The sequence below is a fragment of the Hydra vulgaris genome, chromosome 05 (assembly GCF_038396675.1).
Source record: "Hydra vulgaris chromosome 05, alternate assembly HydraT2T_AEP".
Classification (NCBI taxonomy): Eukaryota; Metazoa; Cnidaria; class Hydrozoa; order Anthoathecata; family Hydridae; genus Hydra; species Hydra vulgaris.
Genome location: NC_088924.1, coordinates 11,847,063 through 11,862,611, shown reverse-complemented (window position 1 = coordinate 11,862,611; position 15,549 = coordinate 11,847,063). Strand labels below are relative to the sequence as shown.

General features: G+C 28.1%; 1 protein-coding gene across 1 annotated transcript in view; it reads left to right on the top strand.

The window, feature by feature from the left end:
* Positions 1 to 15,549, top strand: part of LOC136071858 (mediator of RNA polymerase II transcription subunit 24-like) — a 69,367-nt gene that overhangs the window by 31,437 nt on the left and 22,381 nt on the right. Inside the window, exons 11-18 of the mRNA XM_065797378.1 lie at positions 621 to 748; positions 1,004 to 1,318; positions 1,587 to 1,630; positions 1,930 to 2,009; positions 2,082 to 2,233; positions 4,758 to 4,857; positions 7,226 to 7,338; positions 7,421 to 7,471. Of these exons, the coding sequence (XP_065653450.1) occupies positions 621 to 748; positions 1,004 to 1,318; positions 1,587 to 1,630; positions 1,930 to 2,009; positions 2,082 to 2,233; positions 4,758 to 4,857; positions 7,226 to 7,338; positions 7,421 to 7,471 (983 nt within the window). The remainder of the gene's footprint in view (positions 1 to 620; positions 749 to 1,003; positions 1,319 to 1,586; positions 1,631 to 1,929; positions 2,010 to 2,081; positions 2,234 to 4,757; positions 4,858 to 7,225; positions 7,339 to 7,420; positions 7,472 to 15,549) is intronic.

Below are 15,549 nucleotides of genomic sequence, written 5' to 3'. Positions count from 1 at the left end.
TATGATAATCATAATCATGATGATTATTATGATAATCATAATCATCATGATTATTATGATAATCATAATCATCATGATTATTATGATAATCATAATCATGATGATTATTATGATAATCATAATCATCATGATTATTATGATAATCATAATCATCATGATTATTATGATAATCATAATCATCATGATTATTATGATAATCATAATCATGATGATTATTATGATAATCATAATCATGATGATTATTATGATAATCATAATCATGATGATTATTATGATAATCATAATCATGATGATTATTATGATAATCATAATCATGATGATTATTATGATAATCATAATCATGATGATTATTATGATAATCATAATCATGATGATTATTATGATAATCATAATCATGATGATTATTATGATAATCATAATCATGATGATTATTATGATAATCATAATCATGATGATTATTATGATAATCATAGGTATGTGTTTAAGATGTTTTTACTTATTATAATTTTATTTATTTTGTTAGTTTTCTTTGTTTCTATAATAACTTAAAAACCTAAACATTGTTAAAAACATGTTTTTGTTGGTATTTAAAGCTCATACTTTGTTCTAAATTTATTTAGATTCCTGCAATATTACGTCATTTAGAACCAAGATATAAAAAAGTTAATGGGGAGCAATCACTTATAACCAAAATCTGTCAATTAATAGTTAATGATAGCAACATTCAAAATCTTAACAAAAAGTTTGAGTAAGTTTAACGATGATGATGTTGATGAGAATGATGATGATAATGATGATAATTATGATGTTGATGATGACAACAAGGAGGATGATAGTGATGATGATGACGATGATGATGATGATGATGATGATGATGATGATGATGATGATGATGATGATGATGATGATGATGATGATGATGATGATAATGATGGTGATAATGATGATAATGATCATCATCATCATTGTTTTTATCAAAAGAAAACATGTTTTTTTTTACTAGATGCAATTCGTACACAGTTTTTGTTAATCAATGCAGAATTAATAATGGCTTAGATACAGCCCAGCACCAACAGCTGATTGCATTAAACAGATGTGTACAATTAAATGAAAACTCTGACGGGTTGGTTAGCAAAATGTTAATAATGTCAAAGAAAGGCATAGATTCAATGAAAATTTTACTTAGTTCACCATCTGAAAACAGAGAAAAGATTTCACAAGAATTGATGCAGTTGATTAATTTGGGTGATCTTCAGCTACTTTTAGTCACTTTGGCTGCTCTTGATCAGTTGGACTCATTACTAAATATGCTGCTTAAGTATTATTTTAAATATTTAGTTGAAAACAATCAATTAATGATAATATTAGAACAATACTTTTACTTAATTATCTTTCTACACAAAGAGTTTCAGAATATTAAATAAATATTTTAGAGGTTTAAAATAAACCATGTATTATAATTTCAATGTATTTTTTTATATATATTTATTATAATATATATTTTTAATAATTTATTTAGCTCATGAAATATTTACGATTGTTGTATTCCAAACCACTATGCATCTAAAAATTTTTTTTTTTTTAAGGATTAATAAATTTGCAGAGAGATCTGTTGAAGGGAATAAGGAAGGTACATTTTTTTTAAAATGACATTCTGTGTTTTTTTATTTGCTGAGTAATAATATATATAGTATTCACATACTTGAAGTACCAAAAAAGAAACATCTTCCAAGACCTATATAATACTGTAGCTGATGTCATCAGCCTAGGTTAATACAACGCGTTTTATTTTAACTTAAATTAACAGTAAATGTTGTTCATTTGTAGATAATGCCTATTCAAACCTACACCTATAGTCAATATATGCACTGAAGGTCCTACCTATGCCCAATTTAGTATAATGTTTTTAGTGTTTTTTTTTATCTTTAGTTCTTAGTGATGTTCGAGCTGATATGTTTAACAATACCTTTGTACTTCTTGGATATATTGAATTATTGTTTGGCAGCCAGGTAGTAAAATTTAAAATAGAAAATGTTTAGTATTATTTATGTAATTTTATTTATATTAATTTCATTACAAAGATTTTCAAAGAAGTAAAGCCTTATGAAGATGCATTTTTTTTAACATGGCGAAGAAACTGCAAACTAGTAACAAGTCATAAGCATTATTCACAGTCTGTTTTTGATGAAATGCTTGAGTATTTGTTGAGTGCAAACAACACCCTGATAACAAAGTATTTAATTTAAATATTTTACAAGTTATTTTATATTATTTTTATGGGAATTCTTTATTATTTCTTTAGGGAACAAAACACATCAGGGAATTTTTGTATTAAGTTTTTTTCTTTAAAGTAAATTGTTTTACCAACTGCGGACCTCCCCATAATAAAATTACTCTCACCTCCCTCACCTCACGTAATAAAATTAACCAATAAGGTTTAAAGTTCAAATTATTTGTGAAACAAACACACCCTAGTGGAATAACTTCATACCAAAAAGAAGTATTTTTGAAACCATCACACCTTGTACAGTTTTAGTCTATATTTTACAATAATAAAAAGGGTTAAACTGTTAGATCCTGAATTTTTGGTTTTCAAGATTAACTTTCAATGACGATACAAACTTGAAATTTTGTAATATTGATATTGGATTCATACAATGTTTTACAAAAAAGTGATTGAGGTTTGAGAACAAGCTCAACCAGAAAATTTGGGTCCCTTGCCCCATAGTGGAATAAAATAAAATTTGTTTTTTTCATAATATTTGAAACTAAATTAAAAATTAATCATTAAATCATAAAATTTCATCAATAAATTTTTTGTTATTAAAAAGTTATAGACATTTTAAGTCTATTATTTGCCCATTTATCCCAACAAATAACTTTAAATACTCACAACTTTTGAAACTTTTTTTTTTGATGAAATTTGAAAGTTATGATGAGAAGTTATGTGTAGAAAAATACAAAGATGGTTAAAAAGCCTATTATTATTGTGCTTGTAGAAATTTGCAAGAATCTTATGGAAACCTGAAAAAAAAAAATTTTTTTTTCATGAAATTTGTAATAAATATTTTTATCAAGTAATTATGAAGTTTTTATGAAGTTTTTATGAAGTAATTTATTTTTATGTTAGTTTTTATGATGTAATTATGAAGTTTTTATGAAATAATTTTATGAAGTTTGTAATAAATTTATTTAATAAATATTTTTGTAATATGAAGTTGGCCTTAGCTAGTGAAGATGAACTTCAAAACTTTGAATTTCAAAGTGAACTTCAAACGTATGGAATGATTAGATTATCAGCTAGTAATTACAAAAATGTTTGCAGAAAAAAATTAAAAATCAAATTTGATTTTTAATTTTTTTTCTGCTGCATCTTATCATAACTGTGTGAACCACGCACTTTTAGATTGACCGGATGAAACTAAGTTTGTAAAAGTTCTTGCTTCAATGGAGCTACATCTGCTAAATAAAAACACTAACAGACCTTTTAGTTGTTTTGATAATTATATAAAATCAAGAGAATTTTCTTTTAAAGCAGACAATCGTAATGTAAAATGAGTAAAAGACCAAGACTTCATGGTGGGTAATTTAGGCAAAGACAGTGTTCAAAAGTACTTGATAACACAAATATTTTGAAAGATTTTTCACTGGATAATGATGAATATCTTTTATTTTACAAGCATTTAAATGTTTAAAGTTGAGAAAAGTTGTAGTTGTAGGAATGACTATAAAACCATGCTATGATATAAAAAAATCAAAGAGTTTTTAAGAAGCCTACCGTAAACTTGGATTAAGAGTATTGCCTTAAGTACATGTGTAAGTTAAACATACAAAGGAATTAAAAAAAAATGCCAAGCTATTACAGTTAAGCTATTGCAGCAAACAAGCCTCTGAATCTGTTCATCATAAATTTAATCAGGTCTGATAAAACAGTTACAAGGTATCAAGCTGTCATGAAAATTATTCTAAAAGCTTTTTTATTGTTACAAACAAATCTTGTCATATTTTGCTGAATGAATTTATATATTTATTTATTTTATCTATTGTTTTTGCATATTGAATATATATATTGTAAAAATTTAGTTTGTAAAAGTAAAACATTAAACGGTTTTTATAAATTTGTTATGCAAAATATCACTAAAGTTCTAAACAAAAAGATCTAAACCTTCTTTTGATTTTGTATTTAAATAATCAGAGCCAACCCTACTCAAGTTAGTTGACTCTAAGTACCCTTCCCTAGTGTAACACCCATAATAACTTTTTTTTTCTTTTTTCGACTTTATATTAACAAAAATTAAAATTCATTGCCAGATTTCAAATTTCATCATAAAAGTTTTGTTCAAAAGTTGTGAGTGCTTAAAGTTAATTGTTCATTTAAATGAACAAATAATAGACTTAAAATGTTTATAATTTTTTAACAACAAAAAATTTATTGATGAAATTTTAAATGTTAATTTTATCTTTTTTTTAAAGATTAATTTCTATTTAGTTTAAGACATGAAAAAAATTTTGCTTTATTCTACGCATACATGGGGCAAAGGACACAAGTTTTCAGGTTGAGCTTATTCCCAGACTCCAATCACCATAATTTATTTGTAAAACATTGTACGAGTCCAATATCAATATTATAAAGTTTCAACCTTGTACATTGATATCTATCTTGTCATTGATAGTTATCTATATTTATCATCAAAAATTAAGACAGGCTTTAATAAGTAAATTTATTATGAATTCTTAAGTTTTTTTTTGCTGTGTAGTAATGCACAATGGGACGAGTATTGTTGTTGTGCTGGAAGCATTCTTAGAGAGCTGACACATGCACATTTACGAAGACATATTACAACAGAAGTTTTGCAAGTATTTGATTTGTTAACCTATGTCAAAAATTAGAAAAATACAAGTAGTATGATATATATATATATATATATATATATATATATATATATATATATATATATATATATATATATATATATATATATATATATATATATATATACATATATATATATATATATATATATATATGTATATATATATATATATATATATATATATATATATATATATATATATATATATATATATATATATATATACACACTGTAAAATCACCTATGTTCGGTCACTAGAGATTTAAACATTAAAATATCAAGCATAAATAAAAAAAATACATTTTTTTTTTCTGAATCATACAGAAAATTATATTGATAATTGATATTGTAAAAAAAAAAAAAATGAAAAATGAACACTAGTACTCAGTATTTAATTTAAAATGAAAACATCTACTTTGAACGAACTTTCAATACCATCTCATAAGTTCGGCCGCTATATAAATACTAATAACGTATCACAAACTTAATGTCACAAATAATGTAAACTAATTTTTAAATGTTGTTTTATTGTAAAATTATGGTATTAATTCAGGTAATACCAGAACTAAGGTGGGCTCAAAAAAAAAAGTCCTTTGGGGCACCAAAGAAAACAAAAAAGAGCACATAAAAAAGGCTTTTTTAAATATAAGTAGTAAAAAAAGTAGTAGTTTGCTTTAAATGAGCTTTGTATGTTCATTGGCAATTCTTGCACGTATCGTTGATCATAGTAGAACAGCAAGATCCACACAACCAATTATCACTGGATTCGCAATGCATCCATAATTGTCATTGAGCTGTAATTTTATCTCCAAAAAAAATGTCACAAGCTTGATATTTTTTAGAACTCAAAGAACTGTCAGTTAATTTTGAAATTATGAACAAATTTTTTATTCAAAAAAATATCACGCCTTGTATCAATTATAAAAATGTCAACATTTACAGGTAAAGTTACCAGTAAATTTTACATTCATCAACATCACATTATTACTGCTAGTTGTCTTCTTCGTTGTTTATCTGTGAATGACCAAAGTTAGAGTATTTCAAAATTTCACAAATTTTTATAAAAAAAGTAGTTAATTTTCAGAAATTCATAACTTTTTTTTTGTAAATTTAACTAATTTGGTGATTCTTAATAATACTGTAATTAAATATCATTTATTTTAATAATTTGCTTATTTTAGATTTTAATAGTATGCATTTGTTTAAATTGTTGTTTTGCTAAAAATTATTTCAGCAGGTTGTATATAAACACTATTATTTTTTTTATAGATTCATATTTACGAACTAATTACAAATATTATTTGAAAAAAAAAAGTTTGTAAAATTTGAGTTTTGCATGCTTTTTTTATATTTTCTCTTAAATGACCAAAGTTACATGGTAACCGAACTTAGGCAATTTTATGGTATGTACATTTCTACATATATAATATTAAAGATATATTTAGCTTATTAGGGTGGTTCAAAAAACAACTTTTTTTAAAATAGTCTACTGCACTTAACTAAATGTGTTCTATATAATACAAAAACACTAGGTTTCAAATTTTTTTGAATAAAAAGTTTTAAATTTAAGGGGTGCCTCAAGACCCTTAAAAATTTGACAGGTCCCTAATATTTTGAAAAAAAAAGTTTTTCTAAATTATGTCAATCTGGTACTCAAAAGAAGCAAAATTATATAAAAACTTCAAAAATAATTATTAATTTACATAAAAATATTTTTTTCAGATATAATCGCCTAAAAACTATTGTTTTTAAGATAAAAATAAAAAAAGTCAATATTTTCAAGTTTTTTTTAAATAATTTTTTTTAACATGTTTTTTTATGTAAATTGATTATTATTTTTGAAGTTTTCATATAATTTCGCTTCTTTTGAGTACCAGATTGACATACTTTAAAAAATCGTTTTTTCAAAATATTAGGGACCTGTCAAATTTTTAAGGGTCTTGAGGCACCCCTATAAAAATATTTTTTATTCAAAAAAATTTTTAAACTAGTGTTTTTGTATTATATAGAACACATTTAGTTAAGTGCAGCAGACTATTTTAAAAAAAGTTATTTTTTGAACCACCCTATTAGCTTATGACAGCTTGAACTAAAAGTTGCTAAAAGTTTTGTTAAATGTTCAACTTGTGTTTGCAGTTTTAGTTTATTTTTTCCCATTTAAAATGTGTACAAAATTACATACACTTCATCTTTTTTTAAAAAGGAACAAGTAAATAAAAAAAAGAAATGTGTTATTTATATTAATTTTTCTTGTCTTATAATTATTATCAATTGATAAAACCTTTATGTATAATAATTACTTGATTTATGTTTATGTATAATAATTATTTGATTTTTTTTTTATCTTTTAGATAGTTTGTGAGGGTTTTAAAAATAAGCGACCTGCACTATGTATATGTGCAATAGTTTGGCTTTGTACACAATATAGAACTATGCCGTCAAGTGAACGAGTTCGGACTGTGAAGTATAATTTCCACACTTTCTATATAAAAGTGTAATTTTACATAAAATTATTGATATTTCTGACCTTTTTTTATTTGTTTTAGAATTATCAAACTTCTTAAAAGACCTCTTAGTAATAACATCAATAGTGCAAGGTTAGTCACACTTAATCAGCCTGGGCTGATTTTTTCAGAAAAAATGATATTCTAAACCTTTAAAAAGAAAATGTTTTTTTACTAATTTAAAAAGAAATATTTCTACTTCTTTCTAGACATACATACATACATATATACATACATACATGCATACATACATTATGTATGTATGTATGTATGTATGTATGTATGTATGTATGTATGTATGTATGTATGTATGTATGTATGTATGTATGTATGTATGTATGTATGTATGTATGTATGTATGTATGTATGTCTAGAAAGAAGTAACAATATATGTATGTATGTATGTATTACATACATACATACATACATACATACATACATACATACATACATACATACATACATACATGCATGCATGCATACATACATATATCTATATATATAACTATAACTATATATATACATCTATATATATATATACATCTATATATATATACATCTATATATATATATATATATATATATATATATATATATATATATATATATATATATATATATATATATATATATATATATATATATATATATATATTAGGGATATGACTTTTTAATTTTTTTTCAAATAAAATGTTTCCTGTATCATAAATCGATGAACTTTTACCTAAAATCATGAAAAAAGGCCCAAATAGCTTTCTGCAACAAAGAAAGGTCACCCCCAAAATAAAAATTTGATTTACCATTTTTATACATTCATTTTTGACCGATGTTTTAATCTTAAGCTTAATTCTCAGCTTAATTCTATTTATTTCATTATTTTGTTATGAATTTATAAATATAACGCCACACGTTACCATGGCAACGAAACGGCCGTGTGCCGGCAAATACTTGGAATTGTTATGTGATGACGTCATTGTGTTACCACGGTGATATAGACGACTGTAACAGACTGTAGAAGATTATAGAACTTAGTAGAACATTCTGGAAGCTCTAAATAATTATATAAGCGAGCTGCTGTCAGAGCTCAGTGTTGATAATGTGAATAGTTCTATGAAGTACTCTGCGTGTAACTGAGCTAATAAGGAACTACTGTAGCGAACTAAAGACGCTGTAAGTGTACGAAGTATAAGTAGTTGTAGCATTATCGTTAGGATACGGACTGGATTATCGAACTGTTATCAACATTGACTGGATTATCGAACTATAATTGGATTACTATACAGTTAAAGTATTTTATTAATTAAACGACTTTATTAAACGGATATTTACGCTCAGCTATCCGTAAAGTCGTAACAATATTATATGATGTCTCACAAGAAAAGTCATACCACAGTAACAAAGAACAAGAAGACTTGGACTAAAAATTTGGTGAGATTTCAAGAGTCACACAGAAGAAGAGGAAGCGTGGCTGTAGAAGAACATTCACTCGATGAAAAATCCAGAATACCACTTCAATTGCAGATCGTAGGAAGATACCAGTTTCTCGGAGCATATGTTAAAGGAAGAAAAGAACGAATAGACCAAATTTCTAAGGAAATTACAAAATTGTGGGACAATAAACTGAATTTTCCACGTGTGTCTGATCAAGTGATAAGAGCAAAGCTTATGAAGGTGCTGAAGGTCTATGATGAATGTGTCAAGCGTGGAAAATATGATGTTCTCAATGCATTATTTGACATCACGAAAGTGAATGGCCAGTGGTTATCCTCGGAAGATAAACGTCTATACCACCTACAAAAAGAAAGTAAAGGACAGGTGGGGTACTCAACAGGACAAGTGGCAAGTAAAGAAACCATTCACCCTTCCAAGAGAAGGAAAGTCCAGTCTGGAACAGCAATACCTTCCACATCACAAGTCCTGTCTACCACAGACAGTGGTACTGAATCTGAAAACTGCAAAAGTAAGAGTGAAGATGATGAAGACGACGACGGTGATAAAGACGATGATGAGGACACTCAGAAAAAAACTAGAAAGCACTACAAAAGTAAATTTGCTGTAAGTATGGTTACATCAAGTGGAGTTTCCACAAAGAAAGCTGCTAAAATATGCAATGTATTATCACAACAAGGTATTGATATTCCAACTCCAAGTCAATCAGCAATTTACAAGTCCATATTCAAAGAGGCAGGTAAATTAAAAAAAGAAATGATACAACAACTTAAAATGGAACAGTGGTCCTTACACTTTGACGGCAAACGAATAGATGATAAGGAATATCAGGTAGTTGTACTTCAGAATGAAAGAACTGACGTGAAACTTGATGCACTGCGTTTAAAAGATGGCAAAGCTGAAACTGTTGCTGAAAAAATTGCCAAACTTATTGATGAATACAATTTGTGGAATTCAATTAAGATGATCATTACTGATACAACAAATGTCAATACTGGGAAGAGAAATGGAGTTGTTGTGAAGTTGCAACGTATGTTTAAATTAAAGGGTGTCACAATACCACAATTTATCGGTTGTCAGCATCACGTACTAGACAGGATTCTCCGTCTGGTGATGGACGAAGAACTTGGGGGTGATACCAAATCTCCAAACATTGAATACCCATTTGTGTCTGAACTGTTGAATAAGTATGATGAACTGAAGGATAAGTTTGTGAATGGAACTGTAGAAATTCTTGATAAATCAGGGTGGAGAGACGATATGAAGTTTTTGTACCATTTAACAAGAGTGTTTAGGTTCTATGAAGAACAAAGAAAATTCCCTCTGATTCACTTTCAGAACATTCCTAATATGAGCAATGCCAGATGGAACTCAAGAGCCATTCTCGCCATTCTGGCGTTCATTCTTATGCCTGAAGCGAGAAAGAATTTGGAGAAGGTTTGCAGGTTCATTTCATATGAGTGGGCAGAACATTGGTTTAGTAGTCAAAAGTACAATGACAATAACTTCAAGAATTTATCTGATGTATTGAAGCCTTACAAAAAGGCATTGCAGTCATTCAAAAATCACTGGAAGAAAGAGCCATCCGTCATCGACATACCACGAAGTAATCAGATAGCTGAACGTGCAATCAAGGTGATGCAAGACCTGTATGCTTCCTGCAGAAAGAAAGACAAACTGCAACTTCGATTCATTCTAAGTAATAAGCGCTAGACTCTTTATGAGACGTGAGCATCATGTGACCCATGTACTAAACACAGTAGGCCTATAGACACAGACAGTTATGTATATTGTTGTACTAGACGCTTTGATACTGTTAATTTTGTAATACTTGTATAATTATATATCACATAATGTTTTTTGTTATATCACAGTACATGTTGCATAAATAAATAAAATAACAACAGGAGTATGACTCTTACAACATCTTCAGCCTTTAATATTCATTTACTGTACAAAAGTGTACCTATTGAAAATTCGATTTTTTGGTTTTGGGGTGACCTTTTTTCAAAATATGTCAAAATGAAACATCTATTCGTTCTTTTTACATAAAAGTTCATTGAATTACGATACAGGCCTAGTAGGTTGCAAAAAAGTCATATCCCTAATATATATATATATATATATATATATATATATATATATATATATATATATATATATATATATATATATATATATATATATATATATATATATTTATATATATATATATATGTATATATATATATATATTTATACATATATATACATATATATATATATATATATATATATATATATATATATATATATATATATATATACATATATATATATACATATATATATATACATATATATATATATATACATACATATATATATATATATATATATATATATATATATATATATATATATATATATATATATATATATATATATATATATATATATATATATATATATTGATAATAAAAATGCTCAGTACATTTTACAGTTGTAAATATTTATTCATAAAAAATTAAAAGTAAACATAAACTATAAAAATGATACAAAATTATTTGAAATCTTCCATGAGAGTAGGAGCAGGAGCAGAAATTATATGAAAATGTAATTAGCTTACCAATGAGTTTTCCATTTTTTTAGCTCCTAATATATTGTATGATATCCCTTGGCATCAATCACTGCTTGTAACATCCTGGGTAAACGGTTCACAAGGGCTTCCAGGTGATCAATTGGAATATTATTCCATGCAACTACGCAAAATCTAAAAAAATCTACTTTTTTGGAACCAAACTGGGTTCTCTTAATTTTTTGGTTCAAATAATTCCATAGATTTTCTATGGAATTATTTCTATGGAATTATTCTATGGAAATATTGGGATTGTGTGCAGGGCATTCTAACATTTCTATATTATTTTCCTTAAAGTAATTTTGCACAATCTTGCTGTTATGCTTAGGATTATTAGCTTGTTGGAAGATGAATGAGTCCTTAAGCCTCATTTTATCTACAGATTGTTGTAGATTATTCTGTTTGGATAGTCTTTATATCTAGTGATTTGCCTAAGTGTTTCCAAACTTTTGGTCGTTTTTGAGATTTTTAACTCAAATTTTGTTTCATTAATCCAGATTATTTTTTTCCAGAAGTTCATAGGCTTGGAGACATATTTTTTTGCAAACTGCAATCTAAGGACTGTCCTTTTCCAGGATAAAGGTCTTTCTAATCATGTGAGACCCATAGAATCCAGCTGATTTTATTCTCCTTTGTATAGTTCTCTCTGAAACATTATTATCAAGGTTTTTTTTTAATATTCCTAATTGACAGAGTTGGTTCCTTTGTTATTTCTCTTAGAATTCTGTTATTGTCGCAAAATGATGCTTTGCGTGGGCGATCTGACCTCTTTATATTTTTTATAGTATCATTTTATAGTATTCATTTTATATTTTTTAATTATTGATTGTATTTTTTATATTTTTGAGCTCTTTTACTGTAACCTTAACCACTTTTCCACTCATCCATGATTAATTGTTTTAAATCCAAAATGATTTCTTTTTTTTAGGCATTTTATTGAATATTAAGGTGTTTTTAACAAATTAAGTTCCACTATCACATAAATTAAAGTCACAAAATAAAGCACTAAGCAAAATATTAATCAAACAGTTTCATAAACTAGAAAAAAGTTCATATCAAATAATCTTAACACCACTGTATGAATATTTATGTCAGACGAAAAACTGCTGATTTTTTAATGAAATATAACTTTATAAAATGGGAATTCCCTGATTTAAAAAAGATAGATTGCTGATCTTTGCAATATATTTAACATTTCTGCAAGGTTGATTGTCATAAAAATGAGATAAAAAAATAAAAAATACCAGTCAAATCTTAATAAAAGTTATAAAGGTATGAATAATTTTGGCGCTTACTTTATACATTTATATATATATATATATATATATATATATATATATATATATATATATATATGTATATATATATATATATATATATATATATATATATATATATATATATATATATATATGTATATATATATATGTATATACATATATATATGTATACATATATGTATATATATATGTGTATATATATATATATATATATATATATTATATATATATATATATATATATATATATATATATATATATATGTATACATATATGTATATATATATGTATGTATATATATATATATATATATATATATATATATATATATATATATATATATATATGTACATATATAAATATATTAGGGTGATTCAGATTGTAATAGAAAAAAAAAAGTTCACAAAAAAGCATTCTCCTCAAACAAGAAGTAAAAAAAAGTATTCGGACAACAATTGAAGCAATTCTTGTTATATGGGAGAGAGGAAGAATTCCAACTCAAAGAGTTGATAATGCAGAAAGAAATTAAAAAAACTTTATGACGAATATCTGTTGCTGAAAAAACACCGACGATCAAAATTGGACAGCTGTCAAATGAAAGAAAGACTTTTCCATGCTGAACTTGAAGAATTTTTTGATATATCAACCAAAAATGCATCAGAAGTTATGAAAAACGATGAAGATAAAGCATTTTTACATCAGCAGCAAGAAGATCCATTAAGTTGTAGCATGGCAGGAATTGATCGGAATTTAACAGCTAGGGAGGCATGGAAACGAGTCCGAGAAACTAAAATGGAATTGAGGCGTCAAAGCATTAAAGAGGAACTGATGGAAAAAACAGAACTCATTTCTTCTTCATCGGTAGTTGACATTTTTAGTGAAAATAGCTCAAGTTCCTCAGATGATGATGAATATCAGACTCCTTTTGCTTCCAGCACACTGAGCACAAGTGGTTCAATGAAAAAGAAGATGAAAGTTCTAACAAATGATGTTGTATTGTCTCTTGATCGTGTTAATATTTCTGATCGCCGTGCACTCTTCGTGGTTGGAACAGTTGCTCAGGCTCTTGGTCATTCTCTAAAAGATTTATCATTGTCGTACAGCACAATCCGCAGAGAGAGGCGATCTGTTCGTGAAGCGCTGACTACAGCTGACAAGGTTGATTTCTCTCCTGATGATCCACTTCTTCTGCATTGGGATGGAAAGCTCTTACCTGATATCACTGGTGGTCAAAAAAAGTGGATAGAATTGCCATCCTTGTGACTGGTGGTGGGGTGGAAAAATTGCTGGGCGTTCCAAAGATTGATTGAGGTACAGGTGAGCAACAGGCTGATGCTTGCATGAAGGCTCTTAAAGATTGGAAATTGGAAGAACTTGTTCAGGGACTAGTTTTTGACACTACTTCATCCAACACTGGGTTTAACATTGGTGCCTGCACAATAATAGAGCAGAATCTTGACCGTAATCTTATATGGATAGCATGTAGACACCATGTCTTTGAAGTCATGCTTTCCACCATTTTCATGACTGCATTTGGAAGTAGTGGAGAACCTGCAATCAACAGCAATCAACAAGGAGGTGTTCACTCAGCAATGGCCAGCAATCAACAAGGAGATGTTCACTCAAGGGAACGAAGAATTGTATTACTGTGATTTTTTTCTCAAACTCCGTGAAGAAATGGTTGTGTATTATGGTGAAGCAATTAAAGGTCAACAGCCCAGAGATAATTACTTAGAGCTCTTGAATTTGTGCCTTATTTTTCTTGGAGGATCAACTGCAACATCGGAGTTGAATGTAAAGTTTCGGCACCAGGTGCAACACACAATGCACGTTGGATGGCACAAGCTATATATTGTATGAAGATACATTTGTTTCAGGATCAATTTGTTATTACTGCAAAGGATAAGAAAGGAATAACAGTTATAAGTCTTTTTGTGGCATTTATATACGGACAGTTTTGGAAGGAAGCTCCGTTAGCTGAACAAGCACCATTCAATGATGCTAAGCTTCTTCAACAAATTCAAGAATATCTAAATCATACCATTGCAATTAATGCAGCAAAAGCTTTTCATCACCATATGTGGTATTTTTTTGAACATCTAATAGGATTAGCTTTCTTTGATTCCCGCCAAGAGAGACATGGCAAACAACCTGAAACAACAGCCAAAACAGAAATCTCTTTGCTTTTCATCAAGATCAAAAAGCAGCCGAAGCAGCTCGCGACATGCACCGTGTATGGAGAAGGTAGGGGAACATAGGGGAACAAGCAGCACAAAAATGGTTTGCAAAGTTCAAAAATGGCAACTTTGACCTTGAAGACACGTCTTGAAGCGGGACGCCCATTAGAATTCGATGAGGAGCATCTAAAGGCCCTGTTGAAGGAAATTGGTTGCCAAACAGCCCATGAATTGGCCGAAAAAATGAAATGTAGTGCCATGACCATTTCCAACCATCTTCAATCAATAGGTTTTTCTCAAAAACTTGGAGCTTGAGTGCCTCACCAGCTTGATGAAAACAACAAAGAAAATCGCCTTCAAATTATTGCTCAACATCTTGCACGCCATCGAGCAACACGGGGTCATAAACAATGATTTTTATACCGAATCGTTACGGGAGATGAAAAGTGGTGTCTATACGTGAATATGAAGCAAAGAAAAGTGTGGGTGGCTTCAGGAGATACGCGGAAACCAAGAATAAAGCAAGATCTTCACCCAAAAAAGGCTATGATCTGCGTTTTTGGGACTGCAAAGGCGTGGTGTACTGGGAAATGCTCGAAAGGAACGCCAAGGTCAACATTTCCCAATTGCATCGCATGAATGAGGCTA